The following is a 26,171-nucleotide window of genomic DNA, read 5'->3' as shown; positions in this document are numbered from 1 at the left end:
CTCCATGCAATATTTCCAGTTCATTTGAAAACTGGCTTACTTCTGCATTGATTAAAAAGAAAGAAAAAAAGATTAGCTTGCAGCAGCAGGAATGTTACCTACATCTCATGCTTTGAAACTTGTTACATCAGGACAAACCTAGACAGCATCTTAAAAAGCAGCGACATCACCTTGCCGACAAACGTTCATATAGTTAAAGCTATGTTTTTCCCAGTAGTGATGAATGTAAGTGAGAGCTGGACCATAAAGAAGGCTGATCGCCGAAGAATTGATGCTTTTGAATTATGGTGCTGGAGGAGACACTTGAGAGTCCCATGGACTGCAAGAAGATCAAACCTATACATTCTGAAGGAAATCAGCCCTGAGTTCTCACTGGAAGGACAGATCCTGAAGCTGAGGTTTCAATAGATTTTCTTACAGCGGGTAGCACTGTGGGTTAAACCGCAGAGCCTAGGACTTGCCAATCAGAAGGTCAGTGGTTCAAATCCCCGCGACAGGGTGAGCTCCTGTTGCTCGGTCCCTGCTCCTGCCAACCTAGCAGTTCAAAAGCACATCAAAGTGCAAGTAGATAAATAGGTACCGCTCCGGCGGGAAGGTAAACGGTGTTTCCGTGCACTGCTCTGGTTCGCCAGAAGCGGCTTAGTCATGCTGGCCACATGACCCGGAAGCTGTACGCCGGCTCCCTCAGCCAATAGAGCGAGAGGAGCGCCGCAACCCCAGAGTCGTCTGTGACTGGACTTAATGGTCAGTGGTCCCTTTACCTTTACCTTTATCTTCCTTTTAACAAATATTGTAACAAAGATCAGTTTATGCAACCCCCACCTCTTCAGAGTCAGTGGGAATTTCCTTCCCTTTCTCTTGCCCAGTGCAGCCCCCAAAATGCTCCAGTGAGTGTCATGGAACTGTCTGGGATATGGCTCAGGAAATGGAGGTTGGTCCCTAGAGCAAACAGAGAGCTGCCCCCACCAATGTCATTTTGCCCCCAGCCAGCCCCCACCTGCCTGCCATCCTCCTTACAGTCTAGGTTTGTGGCACTGCCTATCAGCTTCCTTCTCCTGGGTATCAATGTTACCCTTGCAGACAAGGATTGCAGAGAGAGGAGAAACTGGTGAAAAGAAGGTGTGTTGTGGAGAATATAACTTTTCTGAATGTCCTGCAACCCTCTGGAGAGGCTTCTTGGAGACACACTATTTGCTACCTTTCCCAAATAGTAGCAAAACATCCCAGATGTGTTTTGCCCAGCTAGAACAGGCCTGAACTTGTCCTGGCCTAACATTCTACATTTCTGGATACTGTTGTGTCCTTGGAACAGCCTGTCACAGCCCTTTATTCCTATAAACATGTACCCATGCCTTTTATTTAGGGTTTGTTTTTTTAAAAACAATAACCTGGAGCTAGACAAAGCTACAGTATGCTCCTTGAATTCCATTTACTATGTTTCTGCTGTGCAAAACACAGGTACGGAATATTTGTCACTGTCATTGGTCTCACTCAGAATTGTCCCATTGAAATCAATAGACTTAAGCAAATCAAGTCTACTAATTTAAATGGATTTCCACTGAGTATGACTAATGTTGGCTATTGCCTTATGTATTTGGAAACCAAATGTTATCTTTTGCCCATCCTAAGTAGGAAACATTCTTATCCTGCACTTTTTTCACAAGGAAGAGAAGAAGAAGAGTTTGGATTTGATATCCCGCTTTATCACTACCCTAAGGAGTCTCAAAGCGGCTAACAATCTCCTTTCCCTTCCTCCCCTACAACAAACACTCTGTGAGGTGAGTGGGGCTGAGAGACTTCAGAGAAGTGTGACTAGCCCAAGGTCACCCAGCAGCTGCATGTGGAGGAGAAGAGACATGAACCCGGTTCACCAGATTACGAATCTACCGCTCTTAACCACTACACCACACGGTACCTTGTGGTTTGATGTGGACTCTTACAATTTGGTATTCTATTTCAACATAATGTTAAGTTAGCTTCAAGTGTGAACAGCTTGAATTGAGGTTATATGTGCTGCAGATCCCAGCCAAATGACTGAAGCCCATGATAATAATAATAATAATAATAATAATAATAATAATAATAATAATAATTTATACCCCGCCCATCTGGCTGGACTTCCCCAGCCACTCTGGGCAGCTTCCAACAAAATATTAAAATACAGTAACCCATCAAACATTAAAAGTTTCCCTAAACAGGGCTGCCTTCAGATGTCTTCTACAAGTCTGGTAGTTGTTGTTCTCTTTGACATCTGGTGGGAGGGCGTTCCACAGGGCGGGTACCACTACTGAGAAGGCCCTCTGCCTGGTTCCCTGTTACTTGGCTTCTCGCAGCGAGTGAACCACCAGAAGGCCCTCGGCACTGGACCTCAGTGTTCTGGTAGAATGATGAGTGTGAAGATGCTCCTTCAGGTATACTGGACCGAGCCCATTTAGGGCTTTAAAGGTCAGCACCAACACTTTGAATTGTGCTCGGAAACGTACTGGGAGCCAATGTAGATCTTTCAAGAGTGGTGTTATGTGGTCTCGGCGGCCACTCGCAGTCACCAGTCTAGCTGCCGCATTCTGGATTAGTTGTAGTTTCCAGGTCAGCTTCAAAGGTAGCCCCACATAGAGCGCATTGCAGTAGTCCAAGCGAGAGATAACCAGAGCATGCACCACTTTGGCGAGACAGTCCGCGGGCAGATAGGATCTTAGCCTGCATACCATATGGAGCTGGTAAACAGCTGCCCTGGACACAGAATTGACCTGCACCTCCATGGACAGCTGCGAGTCCAAAATGACTCCCAGGGGCACAGTTACCCCATTCAGGACCAGGGAGTCCTCCACACCTGCCCCCCTCCTGTCTCCCAAGAACAGTACTTCTGTCTTGTCAGGATTCAACCTCAATCTGTTATCTGCATTCCATCCTCCAACCACCTCCAGACACTCACACAGGACCTTCACCTCCTTCACTGGTTCTGATTTGAAAGAGAGGTAGAGCTGGGTATCATCCGCATATTGATGAACACCCAAACCCCCTGGTGATCTCTCCCAGCGGCTGCATGTAGATGTTGAAAAGCACAGGGGAGAGGACAGAACCCTGAGGCACCCCACAAGTTAGAGCCCAAGGGTCTGAACACTCATCCCCCCCACCACTTTCTGAACACGGCCCAGGAGGAAGGAGCGGAACCACTGTATGACAGTGCCCCCAGCTCCCAGCCCCTCAAGACGGTCCAGAAGGATGTTATGGTCGATGGTGTCAAAAGCTGCTGAGAGATCCAGCAGAACTAGGAAACAGCTCTCACCTTTGTCCCTAGCCTGCCAGAGATCATCGGCCAGTGCGACCAAGGCAGTTTCAGTCCCATGATGAGGCCTGAATCCTGACTGGAAGGGATCCAAATGGATCCAAGGATTTTAAGAAATGTGAAGTCCGTGGTTATCACTTTTGAAAACAAAAACAAGAATCAGACACTTCAAACAAGATGATTTGGGAGAGAAAGCATCACCCACCATTCCATGGGAAGACTAACAACACACCATCATCAATAGTCAGGGGTGAAGGCGCTGTCCTAGGTACTGAATTCTATCCCTGAGGAAGATTAAAACTATGAAAAAACATAGTAGCAATCTCTTGTATAAGCTCTTGTAATTATGTGACTCCTGAATCTGTAATATATCCTTGAAAGTACCAGCAGATTATCAACATAGGCAAGAAGCCTGGAATCACTGGAAAAGAATATGGCCAACTGTCATGGCTGCTTTAGTTGAGATTCCTGCATTGCAGGGGGTTGGGCTAATGGCCTTTGATACCCTTCCAACTCTTCAATTCTATGATCCTATGAATAATAGCACTTCATTGTGAACTCAGGTAGTGAGTGCCAACAAGTGACTGTAGTCATTTAAAAATGAGGCGTGTATCAGCATGTTTGAGGAAACTCTACAATATAAATATATATATTTTAAACTAAGGGGGCAAAAAACAAAAACAGAACAGCTCTTTGAGACTGAGCATGCTTAGTAGTCATAGAACATTGAGAACTTCTAGAGGGGTCACCATTATAGTTTGTTGAAACAAAAGCAAGCAGTCTTGTGGCACTCCGAAGACTAACAAATTTATATTATCGGATATAAGATTTCATGTATCAAATTGACAAGCTGGCGAAATGCCAGGATGGTGGCAGTATCACCGACAGGGCCTTATTAATTCTCATTGTGACTATGTTACTTTTGCACATTTATCACTATTATTTTTGCGTTTGGTTTCCCTCTGACTTGACTGCTCTCCATTCCCCATGCCCCATTGTGCATATATATGCCTGCCAATTTAGGATTAAACTTCATGCATCTGGTAAAGTGGGCTCTGGTCCAGGAAATATTCTGCCTTAATATTTTGTGACTTTAAGGTAGCAGCTGGAGAAGAAAGACAGGAAACTGGGAAGGGTGATGGAATGGTCTTCTGGAGAAGGCAATGCCTCAGCCTGGTTGGAATCCTGAACAAGAGCACATCTAGCAGAGGATGAGGAAACACCACACCATTTTGTTGCATGTCCCACCTGTGAATAAAGGAAGACCAAGTTGGGTAATAACTTGGAATGAACCAAGTATTGTTTAAATGTTGGATCAACTGCTTATTCATTCACAGCAAAACCAAGAAAAACAGGTGATGTTACAGGTCTGGGCTACTGACTGTTAGCTGTTCTCCTTTACCTTTAAAGCAGGGACAAGGAAACGCAGGCCTGGGAGCTGTATGTGGCCCTCTAGGCATCTCTATCTGGCCCCTGGAACTCTCGCCAAGCCAGATACCTCACTCCTTCTGTTTCTGCTATCCTTGAGAGTTTTGCCTGACTGGAATGTGTTCTAGGACTCTAGTAATGCCCCACGCAGGACAGAGAGGGGCACGTGAGAGAGTGTAGAAACTAGCCTATTGTACAGAGGTAAAATTTACCTTCATTGATCCACCCACTTTTGCCTCTGGCCACACCCACCACTGGCATGTGGTCCTTGGAAGGTTGTCTGAAAGGAAATGTGGCCCTTGGGCTGTAAAGGTTTTCTCACTTGTGCTTTAAAGCTATACACATACTGGGACCTGGGGGAGAAGATTCCCATATCAGCCTGCCTGGGAAATGAGATCAATGTGAAGCTCACCTATGGACACCCACTGCAGGTGAAGGTAGAATGCGACTGGACAGAGGGCTTTAGCATCCTATATATGAAATTCTATCCCCAGCGATGCTCACCTGGCACCTATGTTGCTACCTTTACAGTATCAGAAGAGGACTTTTGTTTTGTTTCCTTGGTTTGTTATAGATCTCTAGTGTTGGCTTACAGCTTTAGGCTGATGTAGGGATATTGCAGAGTGGGCAGTGAGTCCGGAGGGAGCACACTCCCCACCAGCAGGCAGCCACAATCTGCCTGCACGCGTGACCTTGGGGTGCAGGGCAAACTCCCCCTCAGAGAAGCCACGGCTGTCTGGTACATCGTTCCCTCTGTCTGACCTTTTGCAGTCTCAGCAGTCTGCGGTGTCCTGTCTGTAACCTTTGTCCCTGAGACCTTTTGTCTCCTTCGTCATACACTGTGCAAGGGGAAAATGACGCTGTGGAAACAGGTGCCAAAATAACTTTGTACCACCCTACGATCTCAGAACCAGGATGTGTAAAGGTCACAGCCCAAAATGTATCTGCCTAGCTTGCACATTTGTCTCAATAAAAGGAGGCTCCACAGGAATGGCAGCAGCTCGCTTCAGCCCACCTGTGCGCAGCTCACATGATGATCAACACCTGTCTTGGGCCTTCACTTCATCTGTTTTCCATGTTTGATGCTGCCACTAATTATTGTTTTGTTGTATGTTGCCTTGTTTGTTATTGCATTTAATGGCATTGTTAACCACCCTGAACATTTCCCATTGAATGACAGTATAGAAATATCATCAATCAATCAATCAATCAATCAATCCTACTTCTCTCTAATCTTTAATTTGAATGATGGGGAGATACTGTCTCCATATGTGCAGTTTGAGAGTGCTGGACACAATTGTTTCAGTATTTCTGAACAGCAGCAACAGAGCTCCTGTGTCTACTTGGAACTCAGATAGTCCACTGATTCTCAGCTGTCTATACCTGAATAGTTCCTGAATACACTGGAACTTTACCAAACTTCTGAAAACATGCTTTACCCCTGACCTCTCAACTAGCTCTCTTTTTGCCTGCTCTCCCCCTCCAGCAATGATCAGAAGTACAGGTACCCAATCAGATTTGGCATGCCATCTTCTTGTTCCATGTATAAATAAGTTCTCTGCTTCTAATAAAACATTGCCCTGAAAAGGTCAGTTAAAAGAAAGGCCATATCCAAAATATACTGAGGCTGCAATCATTTTGCGTGGGAAGAAGTAACTGCCACAAAACTCAGTGTGACTTTCTTTTGAGCAGGCATATATGGGGTTGTGCTGTCAGTCATTCAGTTAATACTACCTTGAGGGTGACCCAGTTCATTTTTTCTACATGGTGATTATTTTTATGTTGAAAGTATATGTTAATTAATGTAGCATGGCACAAGAGCTTTTCCTACTCCCCAATCCTTGTCTACATGATCTAGGGCAAATAGTTGCTCACCGACACTTAGATGGAAGCATGTCATCTAGCAGTCAATGTGATTGGCACTTTTACACATTAGCAATGTTGCGATGTAGAAGCCTGGTTACAGAAGAGTGAAGGGTTTGTTTGTTTTTTGCACATGTAAATTTGTAATTTAGACCTGTGTTACTGTAGAAGTTGTGGGTGGGTGTGGGTGTGGGTGTGCCTGTCTGTCTTAATTTTTCTAAACTAAGATGGCAAAAAACCCAGAACAAAATGCTCCTTTAAACTACGGTACCAGTAATTCCATGCAATTTTATAATTTCAGAATAAGGAAGTAGAGAGTGGTGTAAGCATTGGAAACTGCGAATTCTGGAGGCAGTAGGGTTTTCCTTAATTGTTAACATCCCCTTAAAGTATCTCAAGCCTCACCTCTCATCTCAAGAAGACTATGGGCTTGCAAACAGCCCATTTATTTTCAAGGAACTTGCTTCTTAACTAGAAGCAGTTTTAGTCTGATTCCTGCTGCCAAAAGTCTAACTTAAAGCACAATCTCATTGCTTTGTCACACATGCCTTTCTCTTAAGACAAGGAATTTTTCTGATCTACAGCGGCACAGGTACTTACTGTAAATACTAATCCACAAATAACCATGCAGACTAAGCCACATGTTTTCTCAGAAGTCCCACTGAGTTCAATGGACTTTGTTCTGAAGCAAAGGCTGTGAACAGGATTGCAGCCTGAGGTTCTGATCCTTCCATGCTATGGTTAGGTGGTACTGACCCCGGTGTGTATATTGGGCTGGGTTTTTTTCTTTCTTTTTGGAAAAACATGGGGCTAAAACAGGAGCGATTGACCTTTCCACAAGAAACTGGCCCTTAGCTTACATATCCTTCGGATCCATTGATTTCTCTTAAACACCATATTATCCAGAAACATATTCATAAACTGCATTCATACAAGTAGCTCGAGTCATGCACCCAGTTCCTACTAGGAAGAAAACAATGTTTTTCTCTTGGCCAGAAAGAAAAGAAATAAACAATTTATTAAATATACTTTTTTTTAAAGGTCCCACCCTGTTTAGTGGTTCAGCTGGGAAGTTACTCCTCTTTAAGAACTGAAAATCGAACCGATCCTCTTTTCACTGATCAGGTGCGGATTGAGCAGTTTGGTCTAATGGAGTTTCTAAGGACTGTGGAGAGCCGCGACATAAGGACCAGTCAATTTCTTCGGAGTCCTTAAGGAAAGCCAAACTGAAATTGTACACTGTTTATATATCTCCACGCACACCTTATCATTATGGCTTCTAGGGCTCTGTGGCACCAGCCGTGGGCGTAACCAGGGTTTTTGTTGTTGGAGGGGGTGGGCCTTTTGTTAGGGGAGGCAGGTCTTTTGTTAGCGGGGGACCGAACCTCAGTTAACTATGTATTTTTATTGATGGGGGGGCAGTTGCTCCTCCCTCCCACCCCACTTAGCTACGCACATGGCCACCAGCGATCTCAGAAGGAACCCGGTCGACACGATTTCCTCAGAGAAAATGAGGTTAGGATCATACCCTTATTGGCGATTTCCATGTAAATAATCTCCGCGTCCCGCCCGCCCCTCCCGGTTCCCGCAGCCCCCAATCCACTAGATGCCTTTCTTTGTTATTTATAGTAGATAACAGAGGCTGGAATCGTTCCTTGGTGGAATCCCCCCGCCAGCAAACATGGGGAAATTGATCACAAGACAACTTGCATATTGACCAGTAAATACAACGTATTGGGTGATGAGCCATTCCTGTGGTTATTATGGAGTCGAAATATTTTTTTTAGTCAGAAAGAAAAAGAAAACAGGAAGAGAAAAATGCAAAACAGAACCCCTCCCTTCATATCTCCAGTACATATTTCGATGTACACACTGGGCAGAAATAGTTTCAAAATGAGAGTTGACTGCAGGACCCCCTTCTAGGCAAGGCTATATCTCTTTTGCCTTTTGCGCAGGAGTTGACACTGGGTGGGCGGAGGGGCTTTCTAAACAGAAGACGAAAATAACAGCTAACTCTGTCATAGCATAGATATAATATATTTCACTCTCACCACATAAATACAAAACAGCCAAATACCCAAAACATTCAGAACAAGGGCTATTAGTAGCAGGGGGAGCTCATCTTCACCCGCGGATTCATTCATTATTTTCATCACTAGTTGCCTAGAAACTTCAGACGTAAATAATTTACAATAATATTAATAGGAGGGTTTTCCGTTTTGCCCCCGCGCGCGTTCTCTCCCGCTCTCTCCTTACTCTTTCTGTCCTAGAATTAATTCTATGCACTACATCAACCATTCCACTTTTTTTGCCCCCCCTTTCCTTTTTAAAATTTTTTTGGTTAAAAAGTTTGGTGGCACATATTTTATACAGTCTGTAAACGCAACCAGATGATTGTTTAAAAATTAAAAAAAACCAACTAGCTATGTAGTTTTGTTTTGTTTTTCCTGACAAATTTCAAGTCCTGGGATTTAATGTAAAATAATAATAATAATAATCCAGGAATACATACATTGTGTGAAGGATGAGGGGGGGGGAGCAAATAACAGTAAAATAACGATTGTTACAGAATAGTTTTGGTTTCTTTCCAGTACAAAACCAAACCGGAGAAGACGCGTTGATTGGAATTTAAGGGTAAGCATTTTGTAAGAAAATAAATTAGAAGGTAGTGAAATCTCGAGGCTTCCAGTTTAGGTCCAGTTTATATGGGGAACAGGCAAATAATAACGTTGGTCTTAGACGCCTTCGCATCTAAGACTCTCTCTCTCTCTTTTACCTGCACTTCATAATCTTCTTTATTTTATTTTAGAGATTGGAGTTAGATTCTGGAGTAAAGGGTATTGTGAGGATTTTCACAAGATCGGCCCCGCCCTTTAAAAACACCCCCTCAGTTTTCTGTAGCCAATCATAGTTAATGCGTATATATTATAGTATAAACATTCAGGATTTAACCAAATCAAAGTGTTTTATATTATCCTGCTTCTGGGCTGCATGACGAAATAAAGGCTAGGAGCCAGACACAATTGTTTGGAAGACCACAAGCCTTGGCAAAGTATCCGCTTTGAAATCCACCAGATTGCACAGTTTTTGTGCTCTCTTAAATTCATCTGTCATAAACATCACTGGGGTACTATTCCAAGAGTATGTCACTTCATCGCTGTGGTACCTGAAATAAGGGTAATTCCCCAACACAGACATGTACAATTTAAAATTAAAGTGCAATCCTTTACGCACTTACCGGGCGTCCCAGTGAAGAGGGACTTATTAAGTAAGCATGCTTAGGATCGCATTGCGCACCTCAACCCCCTTGTTCCGGTGAGCTTAAATTTTCAATGATTTTTTTGTTTAGAATAGGGAACTGGAAGAGGAGGAGGAGGAGGAGGCATGCGCCTTCAGGACGATGCATGAGAGCAACACCTGGACTTGTTATTGTCTCGGACTGGCAAAAGGGAGACGCCTTTGAAATAAGAGGCGTGTTTGAAGAACCAACACAATGTGGAGCAGCCAAAAACATGGCCTCCCTGTTGGATGTATGAGCTTCTCTGCATGTGTAGGACACACGCACTTTTAAGCTCCTATCCAGCCTTCCGCCTTAAAAAAATCACCTCCTTTTCCTATACACTCCCTTTAAAATGTAAAAAGTTGGTGCTTATCATAGGGGCAGCCAGACTGAAGTCAACAGTCTCTCCTTCCATTATTCGCCCCTCTCTGCCATAGCCCCCCCCCAAACCCCATTTCTAACATTAACGTGGGCCACCAATGCGACAAATGTCTGGCTCGGGGAGGGTTCCACCCTCGTTGCCGCCGATCGATTTGTTCCGCCGATTGGAGGCCTCCAGTCAAATCTGTGAGGCCCTCCGGTTGGGAACTGATGGGCTGGCAAGGTAAAAGTCGGGGTTCCCCCAGGAGGCAAAGTTGTGCCTGGGATTGGTGGCTGGGGAAGACGGCAGAGAGAGGAAGAGGAGGACGGTAGAAGAGTCTGTGGGGTGCGATGGGAAGAGGAAGGTGGGGAAGGGGCCCCTATGGTGTGGAGGGTCTTCCATAAATAACCGTCACAAATAGATACTATAAATATAAATACAGCGCGCGTCGCCGCGCGTCAGTCCAGGGCCTTTTTCTCGACGCCTTCTTTATTGGCCGTCCTGGAGTAGGGCTCGAAGGCCGAAGAGCTCAGGTATCTAGCGGACAGTTCTTGCAAGTTCCCCGCCAGGGAGCCGGCCATCGCTAAAGGGTTGGAAAGCCGGCTGGCCACCGAGCCCAGCAGGGTGGGCACGGGCAGGCTGAAGAGGTTGTGGCCCCCGGGAGGGGACGGGTGCGGCGGGCCGGCGGCGGCGCTGCTGCTGACGGCCGGCTGGTGCGGGGAGCCGCCCGCCGTCGCGGATCCCGAGCCGCCGGTGCCGCTGGCGAGGCTGGGCGCGCGCAAGGCTGAGCCCAAGGCGCTGGTGGCGCACGGCGGCAAGAGGCCCGGCAGGCCCGGAGGCGAGAGGAGCCGCCCTTGCTCCAGCAGCCTCAGCACGCTGCACGTCGCCGCCGTCTCCGACACCACGGATTTCAGCTCGGAGTCTTTGCCTTGGTCCTTCTTCTGCTTGGTGCGTCGGTTCTGGAACCAGACTTTGACCTGCAAAGAGAAGCAATTGGGGGGTGGGGCGAGGGAGGGAGGGAGAGAGACAAGGTCAGCGAGGGAAAACCACGGGCAACTTTAGGATCGGGGTTGGGAAAGCTAATCCCCCCCCAGACCACCATGGAAAAGCTCTCCGAACTCCCTTCACCTCTTTCCCCATGTGACTGGGCCCTGAGCTCATCCTGTTTGCTTAGCACTTGGGCAAAAATGGGGGGGGGGGCTTGGGCGCGCGTGTACGTGGGAGAAGAGCGCGCGCCTCTGTGTGTGTGTGTGAGCGCGCGCGCGCAAGATAGCAACCGTGTGTGGCCATCTGAAACGTGATAAGAATCGCCAAGCAATCTTGGGCACTTAAAAGTGTTGCTGAAGTGGCGGAGAATTGCTGAAATAACAAAGAACTCTCGAGCACCTTAAAAGACTAACACGTTTATTATTGTGGAGTCGCCTTTCCATAAGGCGAGAGCGCCTACCATTTCATCAGGTGCGTGAAGTGGACAGGAAAGGCATTGGAAACTTATACACAGAAGGATGCGGCGTGGGCGTGGGGCGGAATGGGAAGGAATCGCTTTGACAACGCGAGGTGGTTGTGTGTGTGTTTTAAAAAAGAATTAATTAGAAACAGGCCCCGGTAGCGAAACTTCCATGGAGAAGAAAGAGCACCTGGTTGTCAATAATAAACCTTCCAGAGCCGGGAATCCACCAGGATCTTTTCCAGAAAGGAAGCTTTGCTTAGAGAAGAAGAAAATCCCCAGTGAGTGATACTTCAGTAATGCCTCAGATCCTACACTCTTGAAACTCTGTAGTACAGATTTAAGGTTTTATCCTTTTTAAGCCTCCCTCTTAGGCCTTGAACACAAGATTTCTGTGGGACGTCATCTGAATTTGCAACTTCCCTTCCATTCTCTTTATCTCTGGGAGCCTGAGATGTTCCTAGCGCCTGTGGAAGCGCACGCAAGCTGTATGTATGGATAGACAGACGTACATAGTTTGCGTTGGATTTTTCCGTCAACATCTTTTGCGTGCCGAAGGGAACTGGGAGAGTGTTCTGGGCAAGCGACTGCCAGCTCTATTCCCCATTTTTCGCCCCCAGTCTTATAAAGAGACACCTGCAATCTCTTCCCCGCCCGCCCCCAACGACTTTAGGTCTGCTTTCCACCATTTCAAATATTATTTCACTCAAATTAATATCACATGCCACACTCTAGCCTCGGAGGTTGTTTCGTTTGTCATACCAACATGGCCAAATCTGACAGCCAAAGAAATGCTAATTAGCTTGTCAGAAGGATTCATTACAGTTGTAGGATCTTTTCACGAATTAAGAAACCACTCCCTACGACACTTGGGGTTTTTTTTGTTTTTTGTTTTGGCACTGATTCTTTCTTTCTTTCTTTCTTTCTTTCTTTCTTTCTTTCTTTCTTTCTTTCTTTCTTCCCTCCCTCCCTCCCTCCCTCCCTCCCTCCCTAATACTTGTATCAGACGCTTCAGTTAGGAAGAATAAAATCACACCTCCCTTTCTCCACATTTTCGCACTTTCTCCTCTTTCTTCCTGCCCCGGGACCCATAAAGGGACGTGCACATCTTCCATCACATCTTTTGCACCAGCTAATCAAGTAGCAACAAGACTTAAGCACATTTTCAAGGTGGACGCAGAAATAAGCATGGCCTGGATACCCCTGTTTCTGGCTTGGAATGGTTTTTGAGGCGCTGGGAAATCTGAAGGTTCCCCCGCAAGCATTTCCCTATAAGCATATAATTATTCCCTCCCCCCACCACCCCCCGGCCTCATCCTATTCTCTTTTCCTCGGGCTCTTCTTTTATTCAGTAAGTCTTCCATACAGTATTTCCTTCCTGTGCAGAAACGCCTTCTCGCCTCCTGCGCTATACACAGGGGCTCTCTATACAACCACAAGGCGAATGGGACCCGCCCTTAAAACTCCCCCACTTATACCCATTTTGTAGCAAGTGGTTCTAAGGCTGAAGGAAAGGGAGGGGGGATTTAGGTTTAAAAGTTGTTACAGGCCCGTTGAAGCGGACCTCATGCTTGTCAGATTCATAGTGTACGTTAATTAATTAATTAATTAATTTGAAAAAAGCAATGTTTGACGTGAAATAAAAAAATACTGGCTGCAAATCTCTAGCTGTGCCCTCCACCACTTTGTGTGTTTTTTGTTTTGTTTTTATAAATTACAACAAATGCTTCCGATAGTCAGTTTCCTTCACTGCCGGATTGCAGGAGTCTGGTGAAAGCTCATTTCAAGCTAAACAGACCCAGAACCTGATCTTTATGCACACATGCCGTTGAACTTCTTCTGGGTAGGATTGCGCTCTGCAATCTTCCCCGTGCTTGCCTGAGAACAAGCCCCGTGGAAACCGAATGGAACTTTACTTCCAAGTAAACATGCGCGAGAGGATGGCGCTGCAGAAGCCCACGTGGAAGCTTCTTGCGACTAAATGCAGCCTGCCCAAATAAATAAATGAATGAACCCCGCCATAATAGAAGAACATGGTGGAAAGGGCAGGGGAGTAAGTGCAGCGAAGAAGCATTGCAGTGGTGTCCCCTACAAAGGGGCCTGCGTGGCCTGCGCACTTTTTGCAAGAGAATCGTCCTGCGGAGCCTCCGGTCTGAATCTCCTGGGAAGTAAATGGTCACCGAGAGGCTTAACTCCGCATAAAGGTACCTTCAGGCAGATTTTATTTTAGCAACGCACACACTCAAATCCAGGGAGGATCGGTGGCACTTGGGTTGCAACCCTGCGCCCTCCTTCAGCGTTAACGGCCTGCTGAAAACTCCGCTTGTATCTTTTCCCGCAATTCTCGTAAAAGAAACAAGATTGGATCCTGACTCTGGTTGAATCAATGGAGCTCTATTGCTCATATCACTACTGACCACTGACATGAAATGTGGTCAGATTAAAACAACCCCTTCCCTCTCCCTTCTCTGGTTGGAAAGACTTTTCCTTCCAATTCTAAGGCACCCAAAAGAATAAGTCCCAATGAACGCAGCGGGACTTACTCCAGAGTAAACATGCGCAATTGCTGTGCTGTCAAAGCAGTCCTGAAGGATAAAGGTATCTCCTTAAGCGCTGTGTCTTCTCCTATCTATTTTGCATCCCTTTTCTGTTTTGGAAAAGTTACTTTTGTGACTTATTCCGATCCTATTCCCGCTTTTTTTGTACTCCACACACTTTTCGCCTGTTCTTCAGAACCCGAACTTTACACCACGGGAGGCTGAAATCAATTCCCATTTTCCTACCCACTACAAATGAGTTAAGGGCAACCGGTGTGCAGGTAACTGGACGTCAGCACCTAGGAGTGCAGTTACGTCTAGAAATTTTTAGAAGTATTTCTTTAAAAACACGCGCACAGCAACCTTTAACTCACTTGCAGGGGCCTGCAAACGATTTACAGCACACGCCATGTTCACTCGGAAACAACTCCCATAAATCGCCCTTCATTCCACGCAACTCTCTTATTTTCGCGTATCTGTCTTTCCGTCTAAGCATTTAGGCTTGCTTAGAATTGCAGCGTCCACACCCTCCAGGCAGCTCAGGCCTCGACCAAACTGTGAAATGCTTCCGACCTTGAATCTACCTACCCCCTTTTTTTGAACGTGATGATAGACGTATGTTTGTGGGTGCGAGAGCGGAAAGCGAGGGGTCTCAACTGTGCTGGTCCCGCATGGTACCAAATTATGATTCAGGAACCTAGCAGGGAAGTGAAAGTGTCCGGAAAAGTCATTTGTAGTCCGGATCTGGGGAGCTCTGGGAAAAGCGCCTACCTGCCTGAAATCGGGCTGGTTCTATTGATTGGTCACAGCCATGCAGTGAGCCACCCCAGCGTTAGGCTTTATTATGTTGTAGCAAGTTAGTAGACTCCCCCCCGCAGCTTCATAACCTGGGGTTGGGGGTGGGGATCGATCCTGGCTCCCTCCCGTTCCAGCGCAACGGCGTTGGAGTCACTGCGTCACCTACCTCTGAGCGCAACACACCCGGGATGTTTGGGACGCGGCGGGGGGAGGGAAGGTGCCGCTCTCTCCCTTGGTTTCTCTGGCCCATTTTGTACCTGAGTTTCTGAGAGGTTGAGCTGCCTGGCCAGCTCGGTCCTTTCCCGTCCAACCACGTATTGGCACCTCTGGAACTCCATCTCCAGCCGGTAAAGTTGCTCCGCCGTGAAAGACGTGCGGGTCCTTTTGGGTCGGTCCAGATCAAGCCCCTTCGGGAGAATAATCTCTCTTATTGAACCTTTGGCATCTGGCAAAGAGAGACAGAGGCACGTTTAGACCCAAGAGGAGGAGGAGGAGAACACGAACCCATTTTCAGGACCTGCACCGAGAGGCAAATGCATATCGACAGAGCGAAGCCTCATTTGCTGGTTTAGCTGAGGCGACTCTCCTTTCAAACCAGAGATGGAGGAACCTGTGGCCCGCCAGATATTGCACGACTACAACCCCCATCGCCCCTGACCATTGGCCTGGACTGGCGGGGGGCCGATGGGAGGTGGAAATCCAATCACACCTGGGAGGCCACAGGCTCCACAACCTTGATTTCTATCCGGAGGCCCTTAAAATAGCAGCGCGTCGCCTATAAATAAATACCAACTTTCATCACAAGACGGGACTGGGATGGAAAGATACAACAACAACAACAACGACGACGACAACGACGACAACAACATAGGCTGGTTTAGTGTAAGAACCAGCTTCGTCCAATCAGCAGAGGCCTAACAACAGCAACTCCTTCTTAGCATTTTTTGTCTTTGCAATGATATGATCATATTTGCTTGGCCTGGCTTTTTAACCATAAGGCGAGGACAAATGTTAACCATATAAGGCCGCCTTGAAGGCCGGCTTCCGGCTCCCCCTTCCTGTTTGGAAACTGGCAGGCTCCCCCCCCCCCCCGCGCCGCCTCTCTGAAGGACCCAAGAACTCTTTTTCCATGTAAAAAGCCTGGTCCCGTTTTCCCTGCCCGCAAAAGCTCTCCACATCTTATGAGCACCTCCTCAATTCCAATTGCCTTCCCGCTCATCCAGCCTTGCTTTCCCACAATTTTACCTTCCCATCTTTAGTCTCGAAGCCTAAGGAACTCCAGTTTTGTTTTGTTTTAAACTGATCGCTTTCCAGGGGGTCCACCGATCGCGCCAGGATTAATTATTGTTTACCGGGCCCTTTGTTCTAGGAGAAGTTTCTCTTTACGTTTATCACACGCAAACAAACTTTGGGAATTTAAATCAGACACTTAAAAAGAATGTTGTGAAATTATTGCATTGGCGGACTTAGAGGGACGGGAGGAGAATATTCCACAAAGGAATAAAATAACAAACAACCCCCAAACAGTAGAGTTAAGGGGAAGGTTTAAACATTGAATCAAAGGAAGGGGTTTATATGGGTTTATTTGTTTTTTAGTTAATGTAAACTCTGTGAAAATGATCACAGTTGGAAAGGAAACTTTACACCTTTTTTAAGGTGTTTTTTTTTAAAGACCCTCCAAAATACTCAACCCAGCCTTCGGAACGGATCCAACCTAAATAAACACCGCTTCCCGTTGTGGCTACGTATAGCGGGCTCCAAAGCAAAATCTCCCAGTCCCTCGCCAAAATTTAACAATAGTGGGGAGAGCATAAGGCTTGCAGAAACCGAAGCACCCTTGCTAGATACGGAGCTTTACCACCCGTCTACCTTTTAGCCCCTGCCGGAACAAGGGCGCTTCCCCCGCCCCGCTTTTTCCTTTTTTGACACGTCAAACGAGCAGCCTTCCCCAAAGGCAGCGGGCAGCGCAATCCTATACTTCTGAGTATAGATGCAAGTCCCATTAGGTCGGGTAGAGTTCACTCCCAGGTATCTATCTGTCTGTCTGTCTGTTCAGCATTGCAACGCAAAAATAAACTAAGAAAGAAATGCCTGCAGGGTAGAAGCCAGGGCAGAGAAGCAGCAGCCAAACAATTAAGCGAAGCGACCACGAGAAGTACGTGGGGGCAGGAAAGCTACGACCCCCCCCCCAGCTGAGCTGCAAGGCTTGGGATGCTGAGCTATGGGGAAATAGGAAGTCTCCCAGATCCCCGCAAAACTAGATGCCCCCAAATGCCCCTGGAATTGTGGAGAAAGAAATAGCTCTACAGAATAAATAGATAAAAAGGAAACATTGCAAAATCTTGGCTTGAAACAAAAACAAAACAAAAGCAAGAATCCGCTAGCGGGGATTTTCCAGGCGCAGACACAACACAAAAAGGGGAAAAAAATAAAATACAAGCAAACTCCCCCCTACCTCGGACTAGTATTCTTCTGCAATAATCCGGGTCAGCGGAACTCGATTTGTTTTTGCTGCAGTCTTCCGAGCCGCCAGAAGACGAGAAAGTCCCTTGTGGATCCTTCAAAAAAGAAGTCGAAATATTTCCTTCGCATCCTTTGCTTTCCTTGCCCTCTTTATTGTGCCCGTTCTTGGAGACTCGGTTGGCTTCGATCTCAGAATTGCATCTAACGTCCATTTTGTCTTGTTTCCCAAACATGTAGTGCAATATGGTTTTTTAAAAAGTAAAAAAAAAAAAAAGAGGAGGGAGGGAGGGAGGGAGGGTAGGTTGGAAGGGGTGGGGGGGTCTGAAGCAAGGGAAGAAAAGTCTGCGTTGGGTATTGCACGGTTCGTGGTCAGGCCGGCGAGTAAACAGCCAAGTCCCTCGAAGGCGAGAGGTCGGTTCTTCTGATCGAGAGGCAGGCAATCAGCAGCTTCCTCCGTCCCAGCGTCCTAGTGCGAGTGTCCAGCTTCCCTGCGCCCCAATGATCAGGTACTCAACAGTGCAACTCTAAAATGATTTAATGCCTCCCTTATTACAGAGAAGGGGATGTGGTTGTTAGACACCCAGAGGGACGCGCACTCGCTGTTTCAATTGATTACGGGTAATTTTGCAGCCTCCACATTTAGGTTACCTCATGAATACACTAAATTGTTTGGATAATATATCACATCGTAATGGGTGGTTTGTATGCTTGTCCCCAATCAAGTCGAGTTTAGCCAGTGAATAAACTGAAATGATTGGCCTTGCTTTCAGGAAACACACAATCAAACGACTGAGACTTTCCAGAAGAAGAGGGGGGAGAGCAGAGGGGAGGGAAAAAAAAAAACTTTTGACAAGATTCAGCCTGAATTGTTAGGAGCCATTAGCGGCCATTATTAACTTTCTTCAGTTTGCCTTTGACCCTTCCAGATTACAGAGTGGTTTTATCCGAGGAGGCACGCCTAATACGTCTGAATTAAACGGCCAAGGAAACAAATATAGATGCGGAGTCCCTGGAAGCTGTGGGAAAGGAGTCTCGGGTCCTCAACAAACAGCCACCGCCAAGTCACCCCACTAAAGGAACACCACCAACAACTAAAAAGTAGCCATTTTCCTTGGTGGGGGATTATAGTGATCCAAGAAAGCAGATGTGCCTTCGTGCCCCTTCAGCCCCCACCCCCACCCATCGCCAGCCAAATAGCAGAAATCCTACTTAACACTTATCTCCACAGCCAGCCATCTTAAAACTCCTACCTCTCCTTAATTCAGAGACTTGGCTTGGGTCCACTCCCTCCCTTCCTCCCTTCTAATTCTCTGCACTTTCACAGTGAACAACATTTGCAGAGCATACTCCTAGACTGGTCTGTGTGTGTGTGTGTGTTCAAAAAGCCTCCTTTGTATTTAGAGAGATCCAGGAAAGAGAGGGAGAGAGGGAGAAAGAAAGAAAGAAAGAGAGAGAGAGAGAGCGAGAGAGAGCAGGGGAGATCTCAACTGCGTGATCTACTAAAGGGAGGGGAGAAGTCCCCCCCCCAGCTATTTCATTGTCTCTGCTACAATATCTTTGAGAACCGCAACAGCCAGTAATCCAATAAGACCATTGATTAGGCTACAATGATTCAATTCAAGCGCATGGCTTTGTGCAGAGAGCATGCTTCAGCCTTTCTTGTCACCTTGCAGGGCAGAAGCCCTCTTCATGCTGCTCTCCTTATTCATGCCTTTATGGGAAATGTAGAGCGAAAGGAGTGAAAGATGGCAATTATCTAATTGGACTATTAACAAACAATCCTCTGAGTGTGGCTGTCTGGCATTGGTTCTTGGGCGGGGTGAAAGGCCACATGTTGCACTGGCCCCATTCACAAAAGAGTTCCAGGGGCCAGGCTAGAGAAAGAAAGCGAGGGAACTTTTCACACAAATCCAGGCATTTTAGTTAGACATCCTTCCCCACCCTCTTAGGCTCCTTGCTTGTGTCTTATAAGGGGGGACTGGAGAAGGAAGGCTTTTAACTTTCTCTAGCTAAAAATGACACTACAACGGCAAAACAAGAAACAGTACAGAGGGGGCAGCAGTACTTGGGGGGGGGAGGGGAGAACCCAGCTACACCCAAGTTGTATATTTGAGCTTTGCCGGTCAAAGCAGGAAACATATGGACATACTCTTGAAGGAAAATGAACCTGAAAACAAGGAAAACAAGGCATAGATCCTCTCAGCTGGGCTTTTTGTGTGCCAGGTTTGAGCAGCAAAAGCAAAGAACATAAGAACACAATAAGAGACCTGCTGGATCAGGTCAGTGGTCCATTTAGTCCAGCTTCCTGTCTCATAGTGGCCAGCCAGATACCCATGGGAAACCCAAAAACAAAACCCAAGCACATCAGCAATCTCCACTCCTGCGGTTTGCAGCAACTGGAAGCACACTGCCTCGACCATGATGGCAGAGTATAGCCATTGTTGCTAGTAGCCATTGATATATTCCATTAATTTCTCTAATCCTTGTAGAAGGAAGGACCAAAACTCAGTGGTGGAGCATGAGTGCTGCATGAGGAAGGTCCCAGGTTTAGTCCCTGATAGGATATCCAGGCAGGGCTGAGAGAAAGCCTGGCTGGAACCCTGGAGAGTTGTAGTCAGTCAGTCAGTCAAGAGCTAGTTGGACCAATCGCCTGGCTCAGGATGAGACAGCTCCCTGGGAAAATCAGAAACCAGCGTGATCAAGCTTTCCAAAAAGACTGCAGTAAATTTATACAATATTTGAAGGACAACTGTAAACAATTAACAACACTAGCAGGGTTAATATAAAAAGACTTGTAATATTAATGATTAATACTGTACCTTTTTATATTTATTTAAAATTTGTGATAATTGGAATAAGCGAAATTTAAATTGGAAGAGGTACAAATCTCTATGACATGGAAATGAATTATGAAAACCATGAGGCGGGCGGGCGGGAAGTCAATTAGCTCATATTAGCTAAAAGTTAAGATAGCAAATAAGGGTGTATTTAAATACTGTAAAATGGAAACTCAATAAAATATTATACACACACACACACACACACACACACACACATACATATATATATGTATGTATATATATATATGGGACAGCTCCCTAAGCTCCATCGACACTAAGAAGGTTTGAACAGCACTAAGATTTACTTCTCTTGGAAACTAATTCAAGGTTAAGCTGGATGTCTCACCTTTTCACATGACTGTACATAACAGCCCCAGACTTTTTGGGGAGTCAACACAAGAAGAAATTGGATTTCAGCATGTATATGTAAGTGGGATGTGATTGCCTGTATGTGAGGAGAGCCATCTGCCTTGGGCAGGGGTTGGAGCCTGTGCCCTTCCAGATACTTTGGACTACAACTCCCATTGGCCATGCTGGGTGGTGCTGATAGGAGTTGGAGTCCATGCAAGCAACCACTTGCAAATGGCTATGTGAAAGAGCCTGATGCATTTTCAGTAATGCTGCAAACATTGCAATATTTTGTTGAGACTGTAACTGACATTAGACATACATTCAGTTTCTTATGATATGCAGTATTTTATATGTTAATACAACATTTTAATATTATTTTTATTCAGTTGTTATTTTAAATGTGCACCTTGATCCCTCAGGATGAGGTGAGTTCATAACTGGCATAAAGAAATCAAAATTCAAAAATGCAATTTTGAGTCCCTAATGGAGGGCAATACAAAATGTTCTATAGGCACTGTAGTTTTATGTGGGAAAGGGGAGATGCATTTTCAATGGACTGATCAGTTGTTAGATCAATAAATTAAACATTTTAGCTGAGTAATAATTTGCCCCTGATTAATTGGACATGTGCATGTGTGTGCTTATGATATTTAGAATTCCTGTGGCCCTCATTTGAGTTGCACTCACACAAAGTGCAGCAGTTGCATACATAGGCCCCATATGGAAGAGCCAATTCATATGACCAGGACTGCATGCATTGCTCCTCTGGCCCACATGCTCAACAGCCAGGGGTGCACTGGAAGAGGAATTCTGGGTAGTTCTGCTCCATAATGTTTTTTAGAGCAGGGGTGGTGGCGGCCACCGCCACTGCAGCAGCAGCAGTGGTGGTGTCATCTGCTGGAGTGCCAGAGTAATTGATTACGGATTCTTCTTGCTCTGGCAAGTAAATGAGGTGATAACAAGGCTTTCAAGTTCTACTATGGGGAACCGGGCAGAGGGCCTTCTCAGTAGTGGCACCCACCCTGTGGAATGCCCTCCCATCAGATGTCAAGGAGATGAGTAGTTATATATCTTTTAGGAAACATCTGAAGGCAGCCCTGTATAGGGAAGCTTTTTAAGGTATAATATTTTACTATGTTTTTATATATGCTGGAAGCCGCCCAGAGTGGCTGAGGCAACCCAGTCAGATGGGCGAGGTACAAATAATACATCCTCATCATTATTGACATATTTGCACAAAGGAAGTGAGCGAATGAGATCAACTTAACATTTTATGACTGTCAGCTGGTTCTTATGTCAAATGCATAAATGAAGCTCCTTGCATTTTTCTACTCTCCTTGGCAGTGTAGCTATAGAAGCTATCATGATCAACTTCTGTACATCAGAATGTATCCCTTCACTACAGCAGGCAGCATCCCTATATATGCTTTCCTGCAAACAATTGTGATGGACCACTCTGACCTTCGGCTGTGGTGGAGCAAAGTCTTTAACCTGTGAACAAGGAAGCATCATGGCCAAAGATGTCATTCAAAAACAAACAAACATGCTGCCCATCTGACTAGGTTGCCCCAGCACAACAATGATAAAACCACAATAAAACATCAAACATTCAAAGCTTCCTTATACAGGGCTTCCTTCAGATGTCTTCTAAAAGTCTGATGGTTGTTGTCAAATAAAGTGAGAGCAGGAAGGGGAAGGGCTGGAGCTCAGCGGTCAAGCATCTGCTTTGCATGCAGAAGGACCTCCAGGTTAAATCTCCAACATATTCAGGCAGGGCTGAGAGAGAACTCTGACTGAAATCTGGAAGAGCCACTGCTAGCCACTTGAGTCAATCCCGAGCTGAATGGACCATTTATCTGACTTGGTATAAGCCAAAAGATGACCATATGAAGCAGAGGTTGGATGGCCACCTATCATGGGTGCCTTAGCTGAGATTCCTGTATTGCAGGGGGTGGGACTAGATGGCCCTTGGGGTCCCTTCAGACTCTACAATTCTATGGTTCCATGAAACTTTTTATCCATGTTTGAATTATGGGAACAAGGAAGGGGGCCCTTAATAAAACCCATAAGCCCCACCCCATGACTTCCCCAGTTTCAGCCAAAGTATGACTCTCCCATGCAGGTGGCGCTGTGGTCTAAACCACAGAGCTTAGGACTTGCTGATCAGAAGGTTGGTGGTTTGAATCCTGCGATGGGGTGAGCTCCCGTTGCTCGGTCCCTGCTCCTGCCAACCTAGCAGTTCGAAAGCACGTCATAGTGCAAGTAGATAAATAGGTACCACTCCGGTGGGAAGGTAAACGGCGTTTTCATGCGCTGCTCTGGTTCGCCAGAAGCAGCTTAGTCATGCTGGCCACATGACCCGGAAGCTGTACGCCAGCTCCCTCGGCCTATAGAGCGAGATGAGCGCCGCATCCCCAGAGTCGGTCACGACTGGACCTAATGCTCAGGGGTCCCTTTACCTTTACCTATGACTCTCCCATGCTGTTCTAAAAACAGCAGCTCAGGCAGTTGTGACAAGAGGTAAGAGGCTGACCCCCTCCCCCATAACTTGAGCGCTGCATTTTGTATAGCAAGTTGTGTGCCTTCCATGAATGTGGTCCTTGCATCTCACGGTCTTGTTCTTGGTGCTTCTAGTCTTTGCAAAATCTTACGTCCAATAGGTAAGATTGGAGACTATCCCTGTATTAGTGGTCTGCGGGGAAGCAATATGTTTTTATAATGGCAAATAGGAGAAAATTGCATTTTATACTTGTAAAAAATGCCACAAGCGTTTTAAAAGAAAACCTGGCAACCTGTTCTATTATAAACCTGAAGGAGAAATTATAATTATATTTGTAAAATAGTGTGTGGGTGTCTTTATGACATTTCCCCCATGCTTTCAGTTATGCTCCTATCCGCATGTATGGCATAATAAAAAGATGGAGTTGTTTGGCTCTATTATGCAGTTTAAATCAAAATATTTTGAATTTGATCATTATGCTCTAGTACTATGGGCTTAACACAAAACCCAGTCAAGTCACTGGGTGGCACTCAATTTGTCTCTTTGACTTGAGTTGCATACCTAAAAACACACCAACCTTATAAATCATGCAGTGTTTGTTTTAGGAAAATCACAAAAATATACTCTTTTACATAATAATCACCTCCAAATACTTTCCCTCACTTTATCAGTGACCGTGTGCTAAATACTGACTATTGTTAATTGACAATAGTAAGCTCATGCTCACTTTATAATGTTTTGTAAATGAGAATTGTTACCAGTGGAATTGTTGGTGTTACGTTGTAGTGATATTATAGCTTCTGCTATGTATTATGTATTTCTATTGTAGCCTATTTATTTTTTGAGAACTGTTTTGAGCACAAATATTTTTTTAAAAAATGGTATATAAATAAATTGACTATGGCTATGGCTACATTCACACAGCAGTTGATTCCATTTCCCCAACATTTCCCTCACTTTCAAAGTTTGCATTGTATTTGAGTTTTTGAACAATGTAATAAACCACTTCCAATAAAACTAATGGATAGTAGTTCATGTTTAACACTCATTTCCATATTGTTTGGTTCCAGAAATAATAGACTCATAGAGGTGGAAGGGATCTCAAGGGTCATCTAGTCCAACCTCCTGCAAAGCAGGAATCTCAACAAAAGCACCCATAACTGATGGTTAATTTACTTTCCTTTACAGCCCCCTTAAGCTCTGCTGCCTTGTGGGATATCTTTGGGAGAAGAAAAGGCAAAGGTGTAAAGCTCTACACAAATTCAGAGTGGAGTTCCTAAGACGGTTGGATGGCGCCTTGTACGTCTCCTTCAGGAAAGTCCTGCAGCCAAGCTGGTGCCAGACATATTGCTCTACTTTCCTTTGGATCACATCAGCGAGACCAAGAGGAGGGCCTTGTCATCTGGGCAACCCAAGATCTCCTTACACACTGCTCAGGCTTGAGCCCAGATGAGGACACTTTGGTGCTGCTAATACAGTGGTTTGACTTCACCCCTGGAGGAGTACTCCATTGTCTCCTGAGACAGACAGATGCCAACAACAACACCAGAAAAGCATGGGAGTAAAGTGACAAACTTTGGGGCATTATACCATTCTTTCCTTCAGTTTTCATGGGGGAACAGAAGCAGGCATGTGTGGAAAGAGTAGAGGAGTAGCCATGTTGTCCAGTGAAGTCCATGGCTGTATCACACCATGCCCAGTGGTGTGAATTAAATTTAGCGCAGCCTGCCTCTATATCAGTCAAAAGCCAAAGTTCCGTAACACAACAGGTACTGCAATGTGAAAGGAACATTGTTAAATGGAACGGAAGGCCTAGCATTATAATCAGGAAAACGAATGCATTATTCCCCACATCTGAATGCACCCTATCAGAAATGTTCCATTTTCCTAATGACCAGTTTTTCATGAAAAATCCAGTAGGTTCCAGCATTTTTACAACCGTGATTGAACAGGTGTTTATCTACTTGCAGACTCAGATCTACATATATTTAGCCCAGTATAAAAGGTGAAGCTCTTGTGAGGTAAACAATCTAATGAGATTTATTCTGAGCCCAAACCCTTCTGTTTAAACCTCTAGATTCTTGTTTAGCCGGCATGTGCTAAACATCTTCAATTTTAATGAAGACAAATAAGGCTGGCCTCTCTCCAACTCATAACTATTTACAACATAAAAGAGAGAGTGCCATATCAGTGTAGATAGTTGAAAATATTAGCTCAGTGTTCTTTACTAGCCCCAAACTGCAGAACAAGCTGTTAAGAACTCCAGTGAAAACTGGAACAAATGCTTTAAAGAAGTATTTAGGGAAATGGGTTTATTTATTACATTAACCATATGCCACCACAATAAATGTCACATTGTGTACGCACACACACATGCCCAGCGGCGTAACGTGGGTTGTCAGCACCCGGGGCAAGGCAAGTAATTTGCGCCCCCTAACCCCTAACCTGCCGCTGCTGCCAGCTTCTTCTTGCTGCTGCCTGGTCTGGTCTGGTGTGGTTCTCTCCCGCGCTCAGCGCTGCGCTGGGCAGCCGCTGCACTGTCCCTCCCCCAGACAGTCCCTCACTCTCTCTCCGCACCGCACGCCTGGCACCCACCCCCTCCACAGTGGGCTGCGACCCAGCGGCTCGGATCGGATTCGCACAGCCAGCACTGCAGTGAGAGAGAGTGAGTGAGCCAGGTAGGGGCAGAGAGCTGCGAGTGCGAGCCCCCCCCCCGATGTTGCGCCTGGTGCGGCCGGCCCCCCCCTGCACCCCCCACGCTACGCCACTGCACATGCCCCATATACTAGTGGCAGAATAGTGTCACAAGTGGAAAAGAATACATAGCATCATATCCAATAGTACACCTATGGCTCTATCTATGGATAGTGTGGATGGGTTACATCTTTTCACTGAGTTCTCCACATGAATGTATCATGTGCAGACAATTTTTGTGTATCTGAACTGGTGGTAAGGAGACCATCCAATCTGATTCATTAGTTGAAACCCTTACATTCATTCACCCACTTCATCTGGGA

The 26,171-nt window shown here is 45.8% G+C and overlaps 1 protein-coding gene across 1 annotated transcript; it reads right to left on the bottom strand.

The window, feature by feature from the left end:
* Positions 1-8,940: 8,940 nt before the first annotated feature.
* VAX1 (ventral anterior homeobox 1) lies at positions 8,941-17,696 on the bottom strand (the record flags this gene model as incomplete). The annotated part of the gene is made up of 3 exons (XM_083505544.1): positions 8,941-11,195; positions 15,258-15,445; positions 17,456-17,696. The coding sequence occupies 3 exons, from the start codon at positions 17,694-17,696 to the stop codon at positions 10,677-10,679; spliced, it is 948 nt and encodes a 315-aa protein (XP_083361670.1). The 3' UTR covers positions 8,941-10,676.
* Positions 17,697-26,171: the final 8,475 nt, after the last annotated feature.

This window comes from Podarcis liolepis (assembly GCF_965112155.1).
Source record: "Podarcis liolepis genome assembly, chromosome: 5".
Classification (NCBI taxonomy): domain Eukaryota; kingdom Metazoa; phylum Chordata; class Lepidosauria; order Squamata; family Lacertidae; genus Podarcis; species Podarcis liolepis.
Note: the sequence above shows the minus strand (reverse complement) of the source record. Positions and strands in the feature narration are given on the sequence as shown.